General features: G+C 58.0%; 2 protein-coding genes across 7 annotated transcripts; both read right to left on the bottom strand.

The window, feature by feature from the left end:
* Positions 1-66: 66 nt before the first annotated feature.
* Positions 67-1,231, bottom strand: TMEM205 (transmembrane protein 205). 2 transcript variants are annotated; one of them, XM_068198838.1, is made up of 4 exons: positions 1,139-1,231; positions 918-1,023; positions 664-827; positions 67-461 (listed from the first exon to the last, which is right to left on the bottom strand). In XM_068198838.1, exons 2-4 carry the CDS (start codon positions 1,015-1,017, stop codon positions 162-164), a joined length of 564 nt encoding a protein of 187 aa, XP_068054939.1. In that variant the 5' UTR covers positions 1,018-1,023; positions 1,139-1,231; the 3' UTR covers positions 67-161. The 2 variants fall into 2 exon arrangements, with proteins under 2 accessions (XP_068054939.1, XP_068054938.1); XM_068198837.1 differs by having other exon boundaries at positions 918-1,225.
* Positions 1,232-2,603: 1,372 nt separating this feature from the next.
* Positions 2,604-21,203, bottom strand: ACOT11 (acyl-CoA thioesterase 11). 5 transcript variants are annotated; one of them, XM_068198826.1, is made up of 18 exons: positions 18,220-18,471; positions 14,040-14,115; positions 12,373-12,571; positions 11,459-11,528; positions 9,549-9,599; positions 8,462-8,522; positions 8,181-8,282; positions 7,789-7,924; positions 7,343-7,499; positions 6,879-6,998; positions 6,659-6,803; positions 5,699-5,754; positions 5,505-5,571; positions 5,347-5,430; positions 5,125-5,258; positions 4,704-4,835; positions 4,505-4,631; positions 2,604-4,416 (listed from the first exon to the last, which is right to left on the bottom strand). In XM_068198826.1, exons 1-18 carry the CDS (start codon positions 18,381-18,383, stop codon positions 4,261-4,263), a joined length of 2,037 nt encoding a protein of 678 aa, XP_068054927.1. In that variant the 5' UTR covers positions 18,384-18,471; the 3' UTR covers positions 2,604-4,260. The 5 variants fall into 5 exon arrangements, with proteins under 5 accessions (XP_068054927.1, XP_068054929.1, XP_068054928.1 ...); XM_068198828.1 differs by lacking the exons at positions 14,040-14,115; positions 18,220-18,471 and adding an exon at positions 21,177-21,203; XM_068198827.1 differs by lacking the exon at positions 9,549-9,599 and having other exon boundaries at positions 18,220-18,469.
* Between the last annotated feature and the right edge of the window lie 3,140 nt (positions 21,204-24,343).

Raw genomic sequence — 24,343 nt, 5'->3', positions numbered from 1 at the left:
AAACATTTCCATTTCACTATTCCTAAATTTCTGCACCGTGCACAAACACAGCAAGAGTATCTCCACCCGAGGATGCTGCAGTTTAATGTCCAAATCCGGGGCTCGCTTTACAGCGAGGCAGCAGGGGCTGGGCACTGTCCAGCCATCACCTGGCAGTGCCCTCAGAGGGCAGAGAGCTGGGCAGCCAGGTGGTGCAGGCTCAGCCCGTTGCACACGATGCACAGGAGGTTGCAGAGGGAGGACAGAGCGTGGTAGAGGGCGAAGCGCCGGGCCAGCTGCCTGTAGCTGGGGTTGGAGGCGCGGAGGTGCCTGCGGGGCTCGCTGGCTGCCAGTCCCACCTCTTGCCCCAGCCCGTGGCCGCGCTCCACCAGCTGCAGCTCGGCCACCGTGTCTGAGGCGACCTGCCCGAACCACTGCGTGTTCAGCACAGAGGCGGCGATGCAGACGAGGAAGATGATGATCTGCAGGGAGTGAAGCCCGCCGTCAGCACCTCGCTGGTGTGGTGGGTTACATTTCTCCCCCAGGCCCCCTGGCTCACTGCAGTTTGGGTGCGTGTGGGCTTCTTTTAACCGTGCGTGGATCTCCATGGTTTGCAAGCCAGCCAGAGGAGCAGAGGAAGGGGTTTGGGCTATGGCCAGCCCGTGTGAGGAAGGGGGAGGCTACCTGGGTCATGTGCTCCTCGCCCAGCCGCTCGCTGGGGTGGGACATGGCAAACAGGGTCAGGTTGAGGAAGGCACAGGTGGAGCTGATGTGGAAGTAGTAGGGGAAGAGCTCCCGCTGGATGGAGCCGAAGGTGTGGCGAGGGAGGTGCCTGCTCATCACAAACCCTGCGAGGGGGAGAGCAGGTAAGTCCTGGGGCAAAGCCCCCTCCCCTGTGCCACCCCCCCGGGCAGAGAGCACAGCACAGCCCAACCTACCGGCCACGAAGGTCACCCAGACCTGCATTCCCCAGGAGGTGGAGAGGAAAAGCAGGTGCAGCAGTTTGATGGTGTTGGAGGGCTCCGTGTCACTTGCCATGGCGTCCTGGATGGGGACAGGTCCCTTCATGTCAGCCAGGTCACCCCCAATTCAGCGCTGAGCTGTGGTTGCTGCTGTCACCTTGCTGCTCGCAGGGCAAATGCAGTTCAGGTTCACAAACCTGCTTACTCAGGAAAAGCTTTGGAGCTGGCACAGCCCCGTTCCAGCCTCACCACCACACACCCGGCCGGGCTGCAAACCCGCTGTTCAATCCCCTCGTATCTCAGGTGCTCCTGCGTCAGCACCTGGGAGCCAGATGGTTGGGGTGGACTTTTGGCAAAGTCCAGCCAACGCCCCACTGACCCCTGGCAGCAGGAACAAGCAGAAAGTCAATAAAAAGGGGAAGAGAAAGCTGTAACAAATTCACCTGCCCACGCTGTGGCCATCAAAGAGGCCTTTTGGCCAGGGGGAAGCCCCGCTGTTTAAAAACAGCAGCAGCTTCTGCACTGTTTAACCAAAAGCCTCGAAGGAGCAGGGGGGCTCCCGGGCTCTGCTGCCCCAGACCCTGCACAAGAGCACGGGCAGTGGGTGGAAGGAGGCTTTGAAGGAGCTGCCTGATCCACTGCAAGGTGCGCTCTGAAAATTAATTAAAACAAAGCTTCTGGGAGTTGCCATCAATACTGCTGCCTGCAGAATTCCTCCTCCTCCTCCTCCTCCTCCTCCCCTCGGCTGGTTGCCTCGGGGCATGAATTACAGCGGGGCTGGCCTTGAGAGAGACACTGCTGTCTAATTCTATCCCACTCTGGCAAAGCAGATAAATATGCCCTGTATTGTGATATATTAGCTCCATGTATTTATTTAGGCATCCATAAAATCAGGCCCTTAAACCTTTTCATGATGGCAGCACACCGGAGACGGTGCCCACATCCAGCCTGGAGTGCTGGCCTGTAAATCTCTAGCTGTATTCACAGCCTTTTCCAAAATCTTCTTGGTGTTTTTGGGATTTTTCCACGCTCCAGTAGCCCTGGATGGCGGGGGCCCAGGGAAGACAGGCGTGGTTCTTAGGGGGGGCTTTGTTCCCTGCATCATCCTGGGCAGGAAGGCAGTGGTGGGCTCTGCTGGCAGCCAGCACAGAGCCCTGCTGCTCCCAAGGTCCCAGATCTGCCTCTCCAAATGCTTTGCCCCCGTGCAGGAATTAGCAGCCTAGAGCTCCAAGGTGTTTTCTTGCAAAGCTGCAGGTTGGAAGGTTGCTCAGAGCAGGTTGTTTTTTTAAAGAGATTAAGAAAAATGGTAATTGATTGCTGAATTGGTCCTAGAGTGGTGCATTTGATGGGGAGGGCAAAGAAAGGGCTCTGGGAAAGGCTGGTAGGGACAGTCACCAGCAGGTCCCTCCTTCTCTGTGGGATGAGGCAGTGGGTGCTCCAGGGATGCTCCAGGCTGCCCAGTCCTGCTGCCCATGCCCCCGAGGGCCAGCAGCTGCTGTAGGGCTGCAGTTTTCTTCCAGAAGCACAAAGCACATGAGGCTCTGCCGTGCCCCCAGGTCACTCCTGCCCCATCACCCTGCATCCCCGGGGACCCAGCCAAGCTGGAGCCAGGGCTGGCCAGGGCCTCCCAGCGGGGGAAAAAGCACAATACTTAAGGAGAAGGAGAGGTCAGTTAAAGTTTAATGTTCAGGCAAATACATCATCCCCTCCACTTAATCAAGCAGCAGCAATTCCTAACGGTAGGCAGAAAGGATGGCTCTTGTCCCGGTGATAAAAAGGCAGGATTGCTCTGAGTTTTGGGAGATAAGAGAGCTCTATAAAAATTAAAAGTTTTGTACTATCTTCAGCCTAAGATGGCTTTATCTTTTGGAGGTCGGGGCCCAGCCACGCCAGGTCTTGAGCTGAGATGTTTATGATGGGAGATAGAGCAGAGATTAGGGGTTTATGGCCACAGCCAGCTCAGGGGTGGGAGCCACTGGCTGGTGGCCACCGGGGAGGGCCAGGAGCTCCTTCTGCTTATAAACTGAGTGGGGAATTTGGGTGGCAAAGGGACTGGGTGTATCAGAGGGGCACCTGGGGTCCTGGAAAAGACCCTGTGGCCATTTCTGGTACCCCATGGCCTCACCTCACCCCGAGTATGGCATCACTATCACTTGCTCATGGTTAAGCTCTACAAAACCCATCCTTGGGGTTAAGCACAGGGCTCTGCAGGCAGAGGCAAGGGCACAGCTGGCACCTGTAAAACCTGCTGTGCCCAAAGCTCTGTGTGCCTAAGGGCTTCCAGAAACCTCAATGCCATCAGAAAACCTCTGGCTGTGTGACCCAGGAAAGCCAAGGAGGGGGCTCTCCACAGGCCTGTGGCTGAGGGCAGATGTCCCCTGGGCTGTGACTGATGAGTACCACTTGCACTTCATTCTAGTGCCTTTCCCAGAGCATCGCAGACTTAGGGGAACAAAGTTTGGTTCTGTCTTTTCCTTTTCCAGCACCCCTGAGGCAGTTTGGTGTTCATATCTCAAGGTGTTGGTGCACCCAGCAGAGGGGGACAAGGAGGGCAGTCCCAGACATGAGAGCAACACCTCCAGGCAGTCCCCAAAAGCCACTTGCATGGAACACCACCCCTTTCCTGCAGCACATTCCTGCCTCAAAGGACCCCACCTCCCCCTGACCCCAAGTGGCCTGTGGGTGCAGGATCCCTTCTCCAAGCTCGCCACACAGCAAGCCCCTGGAGCAGACACTCACCCAGAGCAGATATGGATGTTTGTCCTTTCAAAACACTTTTATTGCTGCTCCTTCCACAGCCCCATGGGGTGGGATTTCAGCCCAGGAGGAGCAGAGGAGCAGGGGCTGTTTGCCAGCCCTGCCCAGGAAAAGGAGCAGCACTGGGGAGAGTGGGATGTTCCACCAGCCACCCCTACACCAGGGAGGGGTACAGCACCCATCCTACATCGCTGCCCCCTTTCTCCCTTTGCTGCCTCAAAAGGAACCAGTTATGTCCCACTGAGAATTAGTGAAAAAAATAATCTGGTTTGGGAAGATTTTGGATCATATAAAGATTCAAGTAGCGTTAAGTGAACTAGAAAACCAAGTCCTGTACATCAGCTTATAAAATTAAAAAAAAAAAAAAAAAAAAAAAAGAAAGAAGAAAAGGTATGACACATCAGTGCAAGGGATGAGGTGGTACAGAAATGCCCCTCCAGCCCAGCCCCTGGGACCAAAGCCCTCAGGGAGGCAGGGTCTGGGTGCCACCATCCCACGTTCCCTTCCACCACAGAAGTGTCCCCTCATCTCTCTGTCCGTCTGTCAGCAGGGGGCTGTGGCTCTAAAAGTCCTGCAGCCGTGAGATCAGGTCCTCCTTATTCTTCAGCAGGAACTTCTCACAGGCTTCGAAGGTGGAGCAGATGTCGGAGGACAGTCCCGCCACGTTGGTGGTGACGTAGGTGAGGTACCCCGGCATAGCCTGGTTGTAATAAGCCACCTGCGAGGCACAGGACAAGGTCAACAGGGGCACAAGGGAAGGAGGAGCCTCCCCCATGGGCTGTGGGATCACAGCCACAGCATCCCACCTTGCTCATCTCCTCTGACTCTGGCCAAATGCAGAACCCAGAGCAGAGCGTCTCCCCGCGCGTGAACTCGTCTCTGGCAGGGTGGGTGGGCAGTGTCACCGACCGAAAGGCCACCACGTAGGGGTCCCTGGGGACGAGAGAGCCCGGTGAGCTGGCACAGCTTGGATGGCAGGGAGCAGGGGATGGGCTGGACACTCACCCCTTGCTGCAGGGCTTCCTCCGGGACGCCAGGATAACAAAGTCCTGCGGTTTGTTCTCGTTCCTGAGCTTCTGGCTCACCACGTGGTAGATCATGTCGTCATCATCGACCTTCTGCACAAGCTCAGCACTCCTGTAAGGGAAGGGGACCGGTCACAGAAACCCTGCTGTGCCCCTGAATCTGGGCCTTACACATTTACACCCCACCACCAGACCCAAAATATTTGGGGGGACTCTAAATAGATGTTTGCTCCAGCAAAACGCAGCCATCAGCCCTGATGGAGCCAGGACAGGGACACACAGTGAGGGGTCTCTAGGAGCGAGCAACGCGACACACTGGCACCCAGGAAAGCCCAAAGGGATGCTGAACCACAAGGCTTTAACATGGGGGTGTGATTTTTGGGGAGGCCTGCAGCACTCACACGTAGTGGCTGTCCCACTCGTGCCGGCGCCGCAGGTTGGAGAGCAGGGAGAAGGCTCGGCTGGCCGGGATGCAGACGGACATCTCGATGCGGAAGGACAGGAACTTGTCCTCCTCCAGCGTGTACATCCGCACCTGGGGCAGCACAGGGCACAGCTGGGACGTGTTCCCACTGGGATTGCCCATGCTTTGGGGCCGAGGGAGAGGGGACAGGGTTTGGTACCTTCTCCTTTTCTCTGGCGAGCGCCCAGTTCGCTTTGGCCACGAGCATCTTCAGCGCAGAGACGTTGTTGTAGCTCAGATAAACCTGGGGCAGGGGCAGCATGTCAGGGGCAGCAGGGGGAGCAGGAGGCAGCAGCTCCCACGGGGGGATCATCCTACCTTGTTGCTTTGGTCCCAGGGCACGGAGAGCGGCACCTCAGTCTGTTTGCAGGAGACGACGTATTTTCTGCAGCAAAAGAACAGCTTCCCTTATGAGGGGACACAAACCACCCCCAGACTGTCCCTGCCCCCCAGTGCTGAGCCCTCCTTTCCTCCTGCCTCCATCCCCACATCCCACTCGTTTTGCTGCTCACCGGTCCAGCCGAATTTTTTTCCGAGCACTGGCTTCTCTGTACCTCCTTTCTCCATCCTGATAAATGGGAAAAGGCAATTAAGTTAATAGGAAAAGGAAGATGAAAAAAAAACCCCAAAAACTACTCGTTTTTGGGAGCGGGAAAAACATTCAGCAGGGAAGGGCTGGGAGGTGAAGCTCCCTTGCTTGCCAGCTGCCACCCTGGCCACACTGCAGTGATGCTCAGTGATTAACTGTGAGTTGTTTCAGCATTGCCACCATGCTCTGATCAAGTGATGGGCACTGGCACATTAAGGAAAACCCTTGTTGTGGCTGCAAACCTGAACAAAGCCCCTGAAACAAAAACGGTGTACCCTAGCACCTGCAAATGTCCTCTTCCTGGGGAAATAAAAGCCAAAAAAAAGCATCTTATTTTGAAGAAAGTGCTAGTGTGGTGTTTTAAAGTGGGTGAGAGGAGGTTTCAGGGAGCCTGACTTTGGCCATAAGATGATCTCCATCAGAGTGGGAGATCCTAGTTTTAAGGCATCAAAAAAAATCAGGGAGCTGGACAAGGATAGCCCAGGAGAAGCTGAGACGCGTGAGTGTTTGCCTTGCTGCTGTGCTCATGCGACAGACTTCCCTAAATATTTGGATCCCAGCAAATTATGGATTAGGATGCTTTGAAAGGTACAAAACAACCTCAACATTCCTTCCCCTAAATTATAGAAAAGATGAGCTGGAATTTGCAATACTCTGCTAAGCCTTGCATGGCTAATACGTCTCCATCTCTGTGCAGGCAAGTGGTTTATTTTATTAGTTATACCGAGAAATCAATTTAATTCACTTGCTATTGAGCGATATCATTTCCATCATCACAAAACTGCATTTGTTTGGCTGCGAATCCAAGAGCTGGGGGCCGAGTGGGATTCCTGGGGGTCCTGTGCCACCAGGCTGGGGAGAAGCCAGCCCTGCTGGTGCTTACCCCTGGCTCGGGTGCCACCATGGGCAGCGTGCGGGGATGACCCTCCTGGTCCAGCACCACGAAGGTCATGAAGGCGCTGTTGATGTGCCTGCGGCTGACGGACATCTCCTGGCCGTAGGCCTCGGCGCTGACCCCCACCTCCATGCTGCCGGAAAGAAGGGATGAGGGAGCAGGGGGCCGTGGGGAGGGCGGGAAGGGCACCCCCGCCACCGGCACCCACCTGTTTTTGAAGGCGTTGTTGACGATGGCTTTGAGCACCAGGCGGTCTCCAACTTGCGACGGTCCCCGAAAGTGGAACATCTCGATGGCCCTCAGCGTGGGGTGGGCGTGGCACAGCCGGCTGCGGGGACACGTGTTACCCCCCCGGCCGTGGCCCCACTGCATGGCAGCCCCATGCACCCTCCTCGACCCAGCCAGAGACAAGGAGACCCCAATAAATGTCACCCCTCAGTCCCAATGGCCAAAGCCAGCTGTGAGAAGGATCAATGAGCTGACTGCAATGAGTGTGAACCTTTCCCTGGCGTCCCTCAGCACTGTGGGTCTCCCTGTGCAGTGTCACCCAAGAGTGACATGCTGGGCACCATCCCTTTGGAGGGTCCCTACAGTCCAGCTGTGGCCAGACCCAGCCACATGTGTCCCCTCCAGGCATGTCATCCCCTGACCCTAACCCCTTTGTCGGGTTACCTGGCTGCGATGGTGGCCACGTTCTCCATCCAGGCCATGATCTGCCCACCAAAGGTGTTGCCCTGGTGGTTGGCGTGTGGAGGCAGCACCAGCTCCACACTCTCCACCCGTGTCCTTTCCGCCGGCACCGCCCCGCTGCCGTCCCGCGTCTCCAGCTCTGCCACAGGGGGATAACAGGGCTCAGTGAGCTGTATGGCCAGTAGGACCCCTCTCCCAGCACTCCACCAGCCCTTGTCCCCCTCCCCACAGCTGCCCTCCCACTGCATCAACAGCCCAAACCTCCAGGCTTGGGAGTCTGGGATGGTGGGGCTGATCCGTACCCCGCTGTGGCCAGGGCATTCCCAAACCTCCGTGTGGTGATCACCACCAGCATCGTGCTGAGGAAGTGGGGTGTCTCCAGCAGGCGTCAGGGCTATTTTGGAAGCCCAGGCTGTGGGGCACGGTACCGGTTTCCTGGGGGCTGCTGGTGAGAAGGTCCTTGAGGGTGTCCTTGTGGACCAGGCGCATGCGGCGGCGCTCGGCGGCGATGCTGTACTCGATCTTCTCCTCCTCCGTCTGCGGGGTCAGCGGCTTCAGCCTCACCTGCAGAGGGATGGGGCAGGGTGCAGTCCTGCTGGGGGACGAGCGGAAGCAGCAAGCAGGTGCCCTCCATGCCCAGTGTGGGGCCAAGAGCCACCCACCGTGCATCCCCCAAGCACGGGACAGGGGATCACTGACCCGTGAAGACAGCAGCTGCCGTGATGGAAAGCTGAGCCCAGCCCAGCCTCATAGAGGCCATTTCCTTACTGCCTCTGTGCAGCGGGCAGCAGAGTCCCCCCGGCCACCAGCCACTGCTCACCTTGCTGCCCAAGGGGCCCTGTGCCACGAAGGTGGCGTACGCCTTGCAGATGCTGCAGTGCTTCCCGCTGCACAGGTCTTCATAGCTCACCTGGATGCCCACCTGGGAGAGGGCACAGCACCCCTGAGAGCTCTGCTCCCCAGGGACCCACATCCCACCACGCACCCCTGGCCAAACCAGCCAAAAACGATGAACACAAGGGATTAAAGCTGGGAATTGTGGGAGGATTTGGGGATTTGGCCACGTGGCTGATGGGGACAGGGGCAGGGGCACACACTAACCTCCATGCTGGAGTTAAAGGCTCGGTTCACTTTGGCTTTGATGCTGACAACTTGCCCAACACTGAAAAACAGGAAGAGAAAGCATGTGGGGTTACTGGGGGACAACAACAGCCGAGCGGCTCCCTCTGACGTGCCACGGTATTCCGGCTCACTGCCCGCTGTTGTGAGGCTTCCTGGGACTGTGGGACATGCCAGATAGCCAGCAGGACATGGGGACAGCCACCCCCGAGACATGAAAGCAGCGAGATGTCACCCCTGAGCGGCTGTGTGCAAGTGGGTCCCCAGCTCTGGGGTGCTGCCAGGACAACCGAGGGGGGCACAGGTGCCCAAGGCTTGCTTGGCACCCCTGCCCATGTGGGCATGCACATTCCTGCCAGAGCAAACGGCTCCTCCAGCCTTGCATCCAGTGTCCTGCACAACTGGACCAGCCACTGGGCCTCCCCACAAGCAATGGATACCTTGGGATGCTGGGAGATGGCAGGAGACCCAGCCAGGGGCATTTTGCACCATCTCTTAAATGAAACATCTGCTGGCAGCAAACTGCTGCTCTCCTCTGTGCCTTCAGAGGCTGCAGAGTACACACACAGACAACTCTGGCCCTGCAGCCTGAGCCACTCCAGACTGGTACCCGTGGAATGAGCAAATTAAATTTTTTTGTGGCACCGACAGCAGTCTTTACCAAATACATTTTTAAATCAGGAATACTCCTCACTCCCCAAAAGAGGCCAGTGCTAGAAAACTCAGTGGAAAAATAAACCCTGTAACCACCACTTCTCAAAACCAGAAGAGAGAGAGTGTGCTTTGACACCAGATTTTCCCCCGTGCCCTCACACGTGACTGCAGGCTCCAAATGAGCTCTGTAAATGACACGCTCTGCACGTTGGCTCTGGCTGGAGCAGGAGTGGCAGGAGCTGGTGCCTCTGGCTGTCCCCCAGCACGGACCCCGGGCCGGTGACATGCCAAAACGTTAGCAGGGTTACGTGAGCAGCCTCTGTTCACATGCCATGCCTCGTCAGTGGGGTTAAGGCTCCCAACTCACGGCAGCGCTGTGCTAGGCTGGCTGCTCTAGGGCCAAACATGTCCGTACCCGACACCGCTCCTCCCGTCCCGCTGCCCAGCAGGGCTTACAGACGGCTGGCTGGGCAAAAAGAGAAAGCAAATGTGGGGAGAGGGTTAGAGGCAATGGAAGCAGCCAGATGGATGCTCTGGATGGGCTTGTGGCGAGGGGCATGCAAGGGCAAGAGGCCAGGCAGGCAGACTGGCAGCCCCACGTGTCTATATATAGCCCCAAAAATACTTTATCTTCTCTGTCCTTATCAAACAGTAGAAGCCAGTGCCATAAATGCCACACAAAGCCCCACTCAAAGGTACGTGTGATCCTTCCCGGAGGCTGCACTTCCACACTGCAGGGTGGAGGGGTGGGGACAATCTGCTGCCCAGCCAGTGAGTTTTAAGCCAGTGAAAATTTGGGGTCTCCTCCGTGCCGTCAAGCAGCCACAGCTCCTCCCTGCCTCTCCCCCGCAGCGCAAGGGCAGCAGAAGGCACAAACAGCCAGGCAAGGAGATCTGACACAAAACTCCTCCACCTTCCAACAGCTCTGCAGGAAATCCCTGCCAGGCCCCTTGCTCAGAGCCTTAAGCTGGACCACAACAAGTGGGATCTGAGCCAGGAGCAGCACAAATTCCCTGCCCCCTTGGAGCGGTGCCCAGCTCACCCCCGAGGAGGCACAAATGCTTTGCAGGGCTTGATGTAATGCTGTGGAGTGGGCTTGGGGCTGTTCTTCCCTGCTCCTGAAACCCATGGGGAAAAGTTGCCCCGGGAGCAGAGTATGAACCCCAGTGGTGCCACCTCTGCCAGCAGGAGGTGGCCCCATGGCTGCACCACATCCCCACACTGGATTTCTCGTGAAGATGAGCCCCAGGGTGATGGGCACCTCATGTGGGAGGGCAAAAGCGTGAGTTCAGCATTTCCTGGGAATGACAGTAGAACCCAAGAGCGAGTCAGACTTCTCAGTGCCAGACAAATCAGCTGACAGCCAGGGACCCCAGTGCCAACCCTGGGTACCCACACTGATGCCTGCTCCAGCAGGCAGACCTGCACAGCAGGGAGTGGCTGGACACTATGGATCCTGTACTGCATGGATCCTATATGGCAAGGCAGGAAGTGCTGGGCAGCACGGATCCCAGGATCCTATATTGCAAAGATCCTATACTGAATGGCAAACCCCCAGGGAGCGCCCTGGAATGATATCCAGGTGGGAACAGACAGGCACAGGGGCTGTGGGGGCTCTGAGAGATGAGTAAAGGTGGGTGGCAGTATCTAGGCTTACTGGGGGTACAAAAAGAGGAGACTACTTCAAGAACGTTGGGTGGGAATGGTCTCAGTACTGGGAGCCTGTGGAGGATGAGGGCGGAACCCTGGGAGGGTTTTTGTCACCTCAAGTCAGGAGAAACATTGTCCCCTGAAATATGACATCCCAATGGCTGTGTGAATCAGAGGGGGCAGCTCTGTGGGGCAGCACCCAGGGGATGCCAGGACCAGCCTGGGATGGAATTTTGACCAGGCAATGCCCAGCCTGATGCATCTCACAAAGCCGGGAGCACCCGCTGGGTGGGTGAGCCCCACCGCGCCTCTGCCACCCACATGGCCGCTCCAGAGGCACGATCTGCAAGATTCCAGTTTTCCAGAGCACTAAATCAGAGCTGCTTCCTGAACAAAGCCAGGGAGGAGCTGGCGTTGGGGAAATACCGGGAAGCCAACGCAGCAGGAGCTCCCCAGGCGACCAGACAGCGGATAAATCAGAGCAGACAGTCCGTCCGCAGCCCTGCGAGCCTCAGTCCCTGGCTGCCTGTGAGCCTGGCACTGCCACCGCACCTCCTCCTCTCCCAGGCAGAGAGAGCTGCTCCCTGCTCCAGCCCCTGTCCACGTTGCAGCCGGCAGATGGGAAAAACCCCTGCGTTTCCGTGCGCGTGCCCCGCCGGTGCGCGGAGTATTTACCTAATGGTGTGCTCGAAATAGATATCATCCATGGAAGCTGTGACGCACGGGCAGCCGGCGTGTCTCTCGGCTGGAAAGGAAAAACAAACTGCATCAGCAACCTGCAGCAACGTGCTGAGGGTGCGAGGGCCACGAGGGCTCCTCTGCCCCAGGCTGGTGACACCGGTGACACCCAGCCAGCGTCCCTTTCCCTGCTGATGCCCATTGCCGCGTTTGCAGCGAACCAGAGTGAGATTTGGGGTTTCTCCACCCACGGCAGCACAGGTTTGCCTATGTTTAAAGGTTTGGAGGGTGTGCTGGTATTTGCCTTCCTTCCATGAGTTTGCAGCTGTGGAGATGCACCAGCAGCTGATTCCATCTCCCCATACACAGCAAATATTTCAAAGCCGCTCTGCCAGCGTGGCTTTCTCTTGGGACTCCAGGAACCTTAGACCACAAAACTGCAAAACTGTTGGGAACCTCATGCAACTGCAGAATTGCACCCGTTTCCCTGTCATAACCTCCCCTTGCTTGGCTAAGCTGGTGAGCTCCATTGCTTCCTGCTGAGTGGAGGAGCTCAGCCCACGCTGGCTGCTGCTGGTACGCCAGCGGTGCCACCAGCCTGCTCTGCCCACGCCCTGCACACCAGGCAAGGAAAAGGGCAGCATTATAGAGGAAGCAGGCACGGATTTTGATCTGTCCCCAAGCCGGCATGCATGCTGCAGTGCACGTCTCCTCCCCTTCTTGTCCTGCTCCCGTTTGCTCTCTAATTACTCAGCAAAATGGCATGACGTGGGTCCCCAGCTGGCGTCACTCCGAGGTACGCACGGTGCTGGACTGCCAGGGATGCTGCTGATGAGCTGGCTCCTGTAGATCCTGCCTGGTGCCTTGGCAGCCCATCAGGATGAGGGCTCCAGCGGGAGAGGATGGCTTACCGGAGAGGCAGGCGGCCGTGTCGATCCACTTGAGCAGCTGGCCGGTGCTGAGCTCGCCGCGGTGGTTGGTGTGGCAGGGCAGCACCAGCTGGCTCATCTGCACCTCGGTGGGGTTGCGGGCAGCTGAGGGGCTCGCCATGGCCCCCGGTGCCTCCTCCCACTCCCCTGGCTCCCGGGCACGGGGTGGAGAGGTCGAGCCCTGTGGGCACAAAAGCTCCGTTTTACCCAAATGGGAAGCAAATCTCCTGAAAGAACAGGGACCCGTGAAGATGCTCCCCATACAGAGCTGGGAGAACCTCAGCCCTGCACGCCCATGGACACCACCAAACCCACCCAGCCCTTGCCAAAGACAAGGTGCCCACAGCCGAAAGGGAAAAGATCCCTCTAAAAAAAGCTCCATAGGGGATTACTCCAGGTTTTCAGGCCATTTATCACCTAATCCTACTGCTCCCTCCCAAAAACCACGAAAACTCCTCCCAAAGTTAATCACTCTTCTGGGAAGGAATTTTTCTCCTTGACAGCTTCATTTTTAGGGTGCTGCAGCACAAGGTGGGTTTGCTCTCGTGGGGCTGGACAGTGATCCACACCTTCCACCAACAACCCCCCTTCACCAAAGCAAGTACTGGAAGCTATACAGTACAAGCAGCAGAGGAGGAGCATCCTCAGTTTGGGGTTGTTTGGGCAGTAAAATATGTTCCTTGCTGGCTTGTCCATTTGCTGGGCACGGAGCAGCTCCCCTGGCACCCCAGTGGGAAGCAGGGTGGGAGAGAGAGGAGGCTGAGGTGGTGCTGTCAAGGAAAATAGCTGATGAGAGATGTCAAGGGAGTCGTGTTACACAAGGGGTGAACTCAGTTAGCCTGGTGAGTAACTGAGCAGACACGATGAGCTGTCTGGGCTTCGTCAGAGCCCTTCCTTCTGCTTTCTGCTCCTGCCGCATCTCCTGCTCTCAGCACTTGTTGCAGGAGTCCCACTGCAGCAGCTTCTCTGCCCTTTGCTTTGCCTGGATTCTTTAAAGATGGGGTTATGCTGAAAATGAAGCTTTCCTGACTACCCTGAGCTCACTGCCTCTCAGAATAGCATTTTTCTCCAGCAGGTCTAACCTCTGTTTCCATAGCTACTGGTACACGACACCCCGGGAACGGCACAAACGTCGCCTCAGCAGAGACGGCAGCGAGCGCACTGATGGCAAAGGTCCCCCCATCCCATAGTGGGACCAACCCCCGGCCACCAGAGCCCCTCCAGGAGCCTCCAAACCCCTGTGTGAACCTCCCGGGCTGCTTCCCAGCACGCAGAAGCGCCTCCACGAGTACCACAGAGCTATTTTGGGAAGCCAGCAGGCTCTGGGGTATGAGCCAGCAATGCAAAGAGCTCCAAAGCCGCCTGCTGCAGCGTGAGCAGACAGCCTGGCCCAGGATGCCGCCGGTCATTTTCCCAGCGTTTGACAGTTCTGAACCTTAGGGAAGAAGCTGCTGGCCGTGGGAAGAGCCCTGGCCCTGCGGTAGCCAGCACGAGGCTGAGGAGGCTGATGGGGAGGGAATGTGTTGGGAGAGGATGCAGCCAGGTTTGGTGCAGCTCCTGGCACAGGGTGGCATCCCCCTGGCACAGCCTGGGTTAGTAGCTGGCGGCACAACGGGAGCCACAGGTTAGTTGCACGGCACGAAGGGTACCTGGAGGCCATTGCAACAGAAGTTCAAGATGTCTTCAGGGACTATAATATTCCCCTTGACCATTTTTAAGAGACACCTGGAAAGGAGCAGAGTGGCTCTGGTTACGGCAGGACCGGCAGAGACGGGGGTGGCTGCTTCCCGGCAGGAACAAGGCAGTGAATGTGGCGGGTTGTCACACCCTGACCCCACATCCCATGCTACATCCCTCCCACACCACTGACCCCTCACCAACACCTACCAGGGGGCTGTCAGAGCTGAAACGGAGAAGGGCAGACCTGGGGCAGGTGCCTGCCATTCCATGGGGGTCAGGTCCCACACTCACCAGCCCGGATGAAAGAGTCCCAGCTATTTTGGGGAGCAGAACCAAGGACACGTCGCAGGGCTGTGGCCAACCCTTCAGTCAGCGATGCTGTGTCAGTGTTGCTACATGTGACAGAGGACTGTGCCTTGAAGCTCCCCTGGCCGGAGTGGTGACACCGCTGCAGTCACAAGACAGCCGGGAGCATATTTTTGGCAGCAGGCAGGGCTGAAGCTGCCATGGGTGGTACTGGGGACAGCAAATGGGAAGCACCCGACTCCAGCAATGCTGCTGTGCCCTGCTCCAGTCCCTCTGCCTTGGAAGCCCTGGCATTCCACAAGGGCATTGTGTGTCCTTGGGTGCCTGCAGGCTCCCGGGCCACGTGCATGGTGACTGTGTCCAAGCTGGACATTGTGGTGGCATTGCAAGGAAAGGCAGTGTGGGAGCTGCAGCAAAAAAAAGTAGAAGAGGCTTCATATTTACAATTTGCTTTTAAACACAACATTGCCAGGCCCTTGGCATACCCCCAGCTTGCCAGCACACATCCCTCTCCCATGCAGCTAAAACCAGGCTGCTGGAGGCAGCAGCTCTTTTCCCTGTGTATGGGTTTGACTGATTTTGGCACGGGGTTAAAAAAGTGGAAGCTGTGGATTTGCCTCCTGCACCATCAGGAGCTGGGCCATCACACAGAGTGCACCCAATGTGGTCAGTACAAAACAAGACACAAACAGGAGCCTCTCGCAGCCTCCCACCCCTGCCCCAGCAGCACCAGGTTTTGCTTTCCCCAGCCCCATGACCTTTTCCCTAGCCCCATGACCTCTCCAGGTGTGTTATTGAGGTTTGGGAGCTTCCTGATGGCTCAGCTGCCCTTGCAAGAGCCCGGTGCAAGAGTTACTCTCCTGTTTAACAAGACAGGTTTGCTGCCCAATTGCAGGCACAAGGCGGTGGCGGTGGCTGGGGGTGGTCCTGTTTCACCCCACAGCCCCAGCCAACAGCTCCAGAGGGACATTCCTTGGAAACCCAAACCTGCTGCTGGCTCGGCAATCGTGTCACCGTGTCCCCTGGGCTGCGTTAGTAGGAGGGGGAAATATACCCAGAGGTGTCCGCTTTGCATCATCCCCCTGCTATTTCCCAGGCAGCCCCAGCCCACGCTCCCAGCCTGGGGAAGGGGAGCGCCCCGAGACCCAGAACCATCCAGCCAGTGGGTATTTATGGAGTATTTGTTATCGAAACCAAGCCAGCAAGTGTCTGTCCTCATTAAAATCTTCAGCCTCACTCAACTGTCACATTTTTAAAGCTGTTGACTGAGGCAGCCCTCAGGTCACCATGGCTACCGGATGCAGTACCCAGGCAATGATGCTCTTACTCTGTCACCCCTCGAGTGACCCACTTCTGCCCAAAAAAAAAAAAAAAAAAGTTTTCATTACAAAAAAAAAACCCTTCCAGCAGAATATTTTTTTGTCTCCTGCCACGCTCACTTCCTGTGCTGCCGAAGGCATAAGGAGCCCACAGAGCAAAGCAGGGAAGACACAGAGAGGAAAACACACCAACAACCCTGCAAATACTGGGGAGACGGACCCCACGGCACGCCACAGCTCTCCCATACCTGGCAGAGGGGTGTCCCCAGCACCAAAGCACCCACAAGGTCCAGGGAACGTTTCTGCTGTGAAATTCAGTGCAGGCCTCTTCAGAAATCACCAGGGGACCACCACTGTGCACAAACCCCCATTGCAAGCCCTCGTGGGTGCCACAGCTCCCCGGGATGATGCTGGGCAGAGATGCAGGAGAACAGTTGCTCCCTCAAATCCTTGAGCCCACTGACAGAAGGGTGTTTGCTTCAGCCACCCCCAAGACAGTGGATAAGAGGGAGAGGCAAGGGTGAAACTGGGGTGGAGGTCCCAATCCTGGGCTTTGGGGAGGGTCTGGGCAGAGCAGGGCAGCCCTCACACCTTGAGCCACCCCCAGCTGCCCTCAGAGCTCTCTCACCACCCCACTGCCACCTCTCAAATACCTAATCCCCATCTTCCCTCACCTGGCTCTGTCTTCTACCCCCACCCCAGCCCCTCACGTAACATGACCCCTCCCTGGAAGTATTTAAAGAAAAAAAGGGGGGAGATGGTGGGGAAGAAAGCGGTGACAATGAAGTTCTCATGGCGTATTATTGGTGTACAATTGAGCAATATCCATGGTAACAAGCAAATCTGCACACGTTAAAAAATTACCCTGACCTACTTTGGGAAATTCTGCCATCTCGATGGGGCACTGAGGGCTGTCAATCCCCCAAGACCCGGCCCACCAGTCCCACTGCCAGCAGTGACAAAGCCCTGGTGCAAGCAGCATTGGAGATGTCCAGCACAGCTCAGCCCCATCACCCCGCGCCCATCAGGATGGAGCAGGGTCCCCAGCATGAGAGCTGCTGCTCAGGATGTGACCCCGCTGGGACAAGAGGGACTGAATTGCCAGGTCACAGCATGGTGAGGAAACACAGCAGCTCCCTGCAGTGGGTCTCAGTGGGACCTCAGGAGGGTGGCCAGCCCAGAAGAAAGGCCAGGACACACTGCAATGGGTATTTTTGGGACCACACACCATGTTCCCTTAGAGTTCCTGGAGCAAAGCAAGGCATGGGGCCAGGAAAGTGCAAACCAAGGGTCAAAGGCAAGAGTGGGACGCAGGAGGACTCCTCTTACAAGGGGCTGATGGTTTTCCAGCCATCACCCATGGGAAAGCATCACTCAGTATGAGCACAGCGGGGACACCTCCAGCACCCTCACACCCCTCTCCACCACAGGGTGAAGCATCCCCAGCCCCACCATGCCCACAGCCCCATCCATACCCCTGCCCGAGTGCTCTTTGCAGCTCCCATGAGGCTCCCAGGAAGGCTGGTGCCAATGTGCCAGTACAGGGGCGAAGTCCCCCAGGGAGTGTCCCAGGGGACAAAGGTCTGGCTCCAGGGCGGGGGGAGAACAGAGACGCGTGTCACCCCAGTACAGCTGTAAACACACCAGTCCCAAAATTCACACGCACGGGGACACCCAACAGCACCGCCCAGCCCAGGCACGTTTGCCCGGCCACCCACGGCATTCCTAGGGAGGAGGCTGCCATGACATCAATACCACCACGTTTCAGACCACCACAGCCAAGCCCACCAAGCTGGAAACCACCATAGTGGAGACCAAGCTGGTGCAAAGGTCTACACCCTGGTGGTCTTAACTGTGTGGTCTCCACAATGGGGGTCACCACGGCTGAGACCACTGGAGTAGGAAACACCCAGGTGAACACCATGGTGATGTGGTGGTCCCCACCGTGGTAGTCACCATGGCCAAGACCACCTCATTTAGGGCTACTGGGGTGGAGACCACCACGGCATCGTGCCACCCAGCCAGCCACCCACACTGCCCCCACCAGCCCCAGCACATCAGCCCTCTTCCTTCCCCATGCTGCCACCATTCCCAGCCAGCCCTGTGCCCATGCTTCCCAAATATCTACCCCTACTTTTAAGTGAAAAGAAGCTGATTCAAGCCAAAGCCCCCAGCACTCCTCCTGTCACACTCAGAAAGACCTGGGGGGGTCTCGCCCTCTGTCCCCGCTGAAGCCGGAGGATGCCACGTCCCCATGGACAAGTCGCCAGTGCCGACCACGACGGAGCAGCAGCACGGCTCGCTGCAAACCCCAAAGGCAAGCAAGCATCACCCGGGTGAGCAGGGGGTCACACGGGGCTTTCACCCCATATCTTCCCCCTGGAAGAGCCGCCCGGCGCCGATGCATGCCAGGACAAGCCGCCGCTCCACCGCCGGGAGTGGAAGTCCCTGCAGCAGCTCCCGCTCACCCAGCCCTGGGGTTCCCCCCCGATCCCCATCGTGCCCAGCTCCCCCCAGCCCTCACCTCAGCCAGAAGAAGCTGAGCATTTGCGGGAGGTGTTGAGGCGACGGCTGGCTCGGAGGAGAAGCGTCCGGACACCTGCGGGCGCGGGCGTCGAGGCCAGGCTGGCGCGGAGCCCTGGGACGGGGCCAGCGCACACCCCCTCCCGCTTCCTTAAACATGGTCATGCACAACTTTTCTTAAGGTAGCGCCTGGCAGATCTGCGCCCGCCTGGAAAATGGCCGGCGCTCGGGAGCTTGGCTCTGGATGCGGCAGGGAATGTGTCGGGCTGGCTGCAGAGCCGGGGAGAGCGGCGGGAGGCACCGGCGCGCTGCCAGCAGCTCTGCGGAGCGGCGCGCTGCTGCTTCCCTCCATCCCTCCCCAGGGAGCAGCTCCTGGGGTGAGGTCCCCTCCCCAGCCCACTCATCATCCTCTTCTGCCCCCATCACCTCAGCCAGGGGCACTCAGTTAAACTTACCTGGAGATACCACTATTTTCCCCAGAGCCGCAGGTGCCGACACCAAGCTCACTGTCCGGAAAAGCCTGGGCAAACTTCTCCGAAGTCAATCCAATCCACACAGCTGCTCCCTGGCCCTGCTGCCTTTGAAGTACCTCTGACAGGGCTGGTCACAAAACCCTTTTATTTTTATTTTTTTTCCTTTATTTTTCTTTTTTTTTTTTTTTTTAACAAGGAAATAAAATGCAAATTGCCATGTCACCGCATTAATGACTGTTTGGTTTAGTGGAGATGTTGTTCCATTTGTATTTGATTTACACACTTTTACAAGTGACTCTTGGTTATCAACCTACAAGAGTTTGATCAAAGCTCTTGGCAGGCACCGGCAGCACAAGTATTGCCACTGGAAAGCCAGCAGAGAAATAATTAAGCAATTTCAACAGGAAATAAAGCCCCACACTTTTTTTTTTTTTTTTTTTAATAACAAAGCACTGAAACAGGGCAAAAGCCCCTGCCTCAGCCACCTAAATTTTAGGCTGGTTGTGGAAAATGTTCATCAAAATCCTAGACCCAGGCAGAGAGGAGGTGGGACACCAGGATACCTCTGCGAGGGCTGGGCCGGGCAGGGGTGGAGATGGGGCGCAGCTCGGGGTGATGACCCCCTGAGGGGGTTTGGAGCCTTTGGGGGATGGAGGAAGGCTGCATTGCACCAGGTGATTGATCCGATTATGGTGATGGAGATTCTCTCTGGAAGAAGATTGTTGCCTGAGGACTTTAACCCCGCTGAGCATTCACTGCTCAGCTACTTGGATAAAATCTGCATTCTTCATTCCAAGAGCAGGAACAGAGAGGCCCTTCCACCCTGCAGAGCTCCTTCCATGTCTTGCAGGTGGCTTTGCACACCCAGATGCGATAAAATTCCCTCATTTCAGAAAACAACATTTCCTTTAAAGCATTCTATTTTGGGACAGCAAATAAGATATTTTTCACCAGGATGGTTTCCTACCCACTTGCAGCAGCCCAGGTGCCCTGCAAACCAGGTCACAGCGAGCGTCCTCCAGAACATCTCCCCACCTTTAGCACTGAGGGCCCTGGCCAGGAAGATCTTCAGGGATCTCTCCCTCCCTCCTTAGGGCTGTTTGTTTCTGCAGCCGGAGATTAGGATCAAAAGGTTTGTGAAAACGATTCTTCCCACTCGCCAGAGTCAGAGGGAGCAGCACAATTAGAAACACTTCAGATGCTTGACCCACGCTCGAGCCTCCAAACAAAAGTTGCAAGGAGAGGTTGATGTTTTCCAGGCCCAATTAGCATGATGTTGTAATTCCCGAGCTCTCAGGCTGCCGGCATCCCTTCGCCCGGCCGCCCAGCGAGCGCACGCCGGCTCCAGCTCCCTCCTTCTGCTCCATCACCATATGCCCGTCTTTTACAGTTCTTTGGTGCGTGATGCTCAGGGAGTGGATAATTAGCTAAATGAATTAATTGACATTCATACTTGTAATTAGCAACCGGTTACAAGCAGCTATTCTCCTTGGGACAGCTAAAATTTCTCAGGGATTGGTGTTAAAACACTGGAAAATCGTTCGGGGTAAATAACGAGGGCCGTGAGTGCTGATGGCGCCCGGGCTCTGCCTGGGCTGTAAGAGCCGCATCGCGGTAAACAAGCCCGTGCAAAAGCAGAGCAGGCTGTGGAACGTGTTGGATATGCCGCTGCTGCTCGGGAGGAGGAGAACTTTCCAGCTTCGGAAGAAATCCGGGCCAGATGGGCGGCCTCCAGCCGGCGGCTCCCACCGGCTCCCGGCTAACCCTTTCCACCCCCACTTGCCGGGGAGCTCGCAGCGAGGCCCCGGCAGCGGAGGCTGCTCATGCAAAGCAATGGAAATTGGATGTCGTGAGTGTTAATTAAACCATTAATTACTGATGAGGGGAGGGGAAAAAAGTGACCTATTGGTTTTATCGCTTCTTGGAGTAGTTGGGAGGATGAAGTGCTCAGGGGCTCGGCAGTGCGAGAAAGGGGCTGCGGCATGAGGTAGATCTTTGTTGAAATGTAGGTTTTGTCAGATTTTTAAGGGATGCTGGCGGTGGTGCTGATGCACCCACAGCTAATCCCAGCACCATGTGAGGCCAGGAGTGGGACCCGCACTAGGGACAGGGTTAATGGAGACTGAGCAGTTCTCCTGTACTGCTGGGGGAGAGCACAGGGGCTTGGACAGGCTTTTAGGGTGTCCCAAACTGCAGGGATCCCACTCCCAGCCATGGGTGCAGTCATCACCCACAAGCCCCGACAATCTGCACCCACAGCCTCTGGAGTCACAGCCCCTGAGAGGAGATGTGCAGGGACCCCACACCCCCAAAATGTAGCAAGGGTAGGTGAGTGGAAGTCTCTTGTCCCTGGAAAAGGCCCCCCAAAACCTGGACACCGATGGGAAGAAGGGAGGGCAGCACACAGGCACCGCCATACAAATGGCTCGTTATGGAAAAGAGGAGAAAAACTGATACTAATGCACTTCATAAATCAAACTCTCACGTCTTGCTGCATCAGGAGCTCTGCACCACCAGGGAGGAGAGCCTGGGCTGGGGGTACAAAGAACACCAGGAAGGATGAGCCCTCCAGCCACTCAGGGACCAGCCCGGGGGTGCCCTGCCCTGTGCCACCCTCTCATCCTGAACAGGCTCTGCCACCCACGGTGGCTGCAGCAGCTCTGGCTGGCACAGAGGCAGTGGCAGAGGGTGATAGGACAGAGTGATAAACTGGCACCCCACGAGCCTGGGTCTCTCTCAGGGAAGGGCTCTCCCACGGCTCCTGGCACGGGCTCAGGGCTGCATCACTGCCAGGAGTCCTGTTCTTGGCTCCTCCAAGCTATCAAAGCTTTAGATTTCCCTGGCAGCGCCTGGAGTTTAACTGCTGGGGAAAGGGACAAAAAAAAAAAGCCAATCTCAGAAGAGAGGCATTGGGAAAGGCTGGGCCAAGGAGCTGTCGTGCCACCCCTTCAGCTACTACACACCCCAGTACGTTCTCAAGCACACTGCACAAGATAGCAGGGAGGCTAATTTTTCTTTAGTAGCAGGCAAAAAAAAAAATCAATTACAAGGTAACCTATTTTTCAACTCCTCCTTTGGTATTTACTTAATTTCAAGGCCGGCTTGCCCGCCCTGCCAGGGAGAGGATGAAGGCAGCTGTGTGCCACGGGGCTGAGCCAGGCTCTGGCTCGCTGTGGGGTTTGGTTTGGGTTTAATTGAGACACCAAAGCTCAGAGCAATGAGGGTTTGTTTGAACGGGACAGCAGGTGACATGGGGCACCCAGGCAGAGTCCTGACGGGGATGGGGAGCACCAGGGGTTCCCTGGTGCTTGCAGGGCAGCAGGAGAAGCCCAGGGGGAAGCACAGCTTTCTGGAGGTTTGGGAGGTGCTGGTGGCCCGTGTGGACAGGGACTGCAAGGAGGGTCCACGGGGACAGGAATAGCTCCAGGTGTCCACAGGAGCAGGCAGAGTCCCAGGGAATCCGTGGGGACAAGAGCACTCAGGGGGTACATGAGGACAGGGCCATCCCAGGACAGTCCATGAACACTTGGACATCCGGAGGGGTTACACGGACACAGGACACCCGTGGGCACACGAGGACAGGACACTGGGGGTACACAGGGACAGAGACACTCACAGGGAGGGGGGCACAGGACATTCCTGGACACAGGGACATAGGATCCCGTGGGTACACAAGGACAGGGACCCCCCGGGGGACACACGGACACAGAGAGAACACAGACACCCCCAGGGACACTCGGACACAGGGCACGAGGGGACACACGGACACAAGAAATGGGGGGACGCACGGACACAGGACAATACACGGACACGAGGGGACACACGGACACAGGACATGGGGGGACACACGGACACAGGACAACACACGGACACGGGGGGACACACGGACACGGGGGGACCCACGGACACACGACACGAGGGGACACACGGACACGGGGGGACACACGGACACACGACACGGGGGGACACAGGCCACGGGGGGACACACGACACGGGGGGACACATGGACACGGGGGGACACACGACACGGGGGGACACATGGACACGGGGGGACACACGGACACGGGGGGACACACGACACGGGGGGACACACGGACACACGACACGGGGGGACACAAGGACACGGGGGGACACACGACACGGGGGGACACACGACACGGGGGGACACACGGACACACGACACGGGGGGACACACGGACACGGGGGGACACACGACACGGGGGGACCCACGGACACGGGGGGACACACGACACGGGGGGACACACGGACACGGGGGGACACACGGACACACGGACACGGGGGGACACACGGACACGGGGGGACACACGGACACGGGACGCCCGCGGGTCCGCGCGGTACCGGCGCCGCCGCGCGCCGCCAGGGGGCGCCGTTGCTCCGAGCGGCGGCGCGCACCCCCCGCCGCGCCCCCCCCCCCCCCCCCGCCGCGGCCGCGGCCGCCCCGGGCCGGAGCCGCGACCCGCCCCGCCCGTCCCCGCGGCCGGGGGCGGGCACGGCGGGGGGACGGCGCCCTCCGGTCCCCCCCGGGCCCCCTCGGAGCGGGGAGGGCGGCAGGGGAGGAAGGGGGGGCTGGGAGGGGGAGGGGGCGGGGCGGAGCGAGGCTCCGCCAATCAGCGCGCGGCGGTTTCAAGAAGCCCCTTCCGCGCCCCGCCCCGCCCGCGCGGCGCCGCGCGGCCCCCGGGGGGAACCCGGCCCGAGGGGGGAGGGACCGGGACCGGGACCGGGACCGGGACCGGGACCGGGACACGGCCCCGCTGCCCGCCTCCCTGCTGCCCTGGGGGAGGGGACGAGCGGGAGCGCATCGCAGCCGCGGCCGCGGGGGTTCGGGTGCTGCCAGCGCGGGGCTTCTCCTCCGCGTCCCGGGCCGCCGGGCCACGGTGGCACTCGCCCCCGGGTTATGGTGGGGACGCCCCCCAGGCCTTTATGAATAATGCAGTGTTATTAATTATGCAGTTTAATTAATTATGCGCATGCAGCCTCTACCAGCGGATCGCCGCTGCTGCTGCTGCTTACATCAAAAGCCTTCTGCCGGTCGGGGTTCTGCACGCAGGCCTTGGACCCCGGAGCCACTTAGGGCACCGGCGGTCTTTTGGCACTGGTGATGTTTTGGCCAACGCCGACCTCCCTCCAACCGCCGGCACAGCTGCGCGGGTAAACAGGAAACCCCGGCACCGCAGCTCCCGCCAGACCCAGAAACCCCAAGCCCACGGCACGCAAATAGTCGTTCCCAAAAACATCAGGGGCTCCGCGGGCGTGGGGCCGGGTGGGAGCGGGGATGGGTGGCAGCCCCCCGGTACCGCTGCCCGCCTGCCCGCGCCGAGTTCATTTGAATGCGAGCCATGCAGAGCGCTCGCCACCGCCACTGAGGTGTGGAAATCTCGCCCAGACGAGGAGGGGGTTCTTCCTGCTCGCAGGTTTAGAGGGGAAAAAAGGCTTATTAGAAGACGGGGAATTTTAGATGCGGAATCCAGCCGCTCTCAGTGGGTGCGCGGCGCTCCAGGGAGGCTGTGAAATGAAGGGGGTAGTTTTGGAGGGGTGCAGGGAGTGTGTTGGATGGAAGCCTCTCTCCCATCCTCCCCATTAGCATCTCCAGTAGTCATCATGGAGTTTTGGTTTTCCCATGGGAAAAAGGAA

Source organism: Anomalospiza imberbis, chromosome 9 (genome assembly GCF_031753505.1).
Source record: "Anomalospiza imberbis isolate Cuckoo-Finch-1a 21T00152 chromosome 9, ASM3175350v1, whole genome shotgun sequence".
Taxonomy (NCBI): Eukaryota; Metazoa; Chordata; class Aves; order Passeriformes; family Viduidae; genus Anomalospiza; species Anomalospiza imberbis.
This window is presented reverse-complemented; position numbering and strand designations above follow the sequence as displayed.

Bases quoted from the DNA above. Each gene is read 5' to 3' on its own strand.
- TMEM205 (XM_068198837.1), bottom strand. From the start codon at position 1,047: ATGAAGGGACCTGTCCCCATCCAGGACGCCATGGCAAGTGACACGGAG. The intron at 828-917 runs GTAGGTTGGGCT...TCCCCCTCGCAG, and splicing joins CTGGGTGACCTTCGTGGCCG to GGTTTGTGATGAGCAGGCAC. The intron at 462-663 runs GTAGCCTCCCCC...CACTCCCTGCAG, and splicing joins GCGAGGAGCACATGACCCAG to ATCATCATCTTCCTCGTCTG.
- ACOT11 (XM_068198826.1), bottom strand. From the start codon at position 18,383: ATGACCATGTTTAAGGAAGCGGGAGGGGGTGTGCGCTGGCCCCGTCCC. The intron at 9,600-11,458 runs GTAAATACTCCG...CTTTTTGCCCAG, and splicing joins TATTTCGAGCACACCATTAG to CCAGCCGTCTGTAAGCCCTG. The intron at 5,259-5,346 runs GTACCAAACCCT...GTGCTGCCCCAG, and splicing joins TCGCCAGAGAAAAGGAGAAG to GTGCGGATGTACACGCTGGA.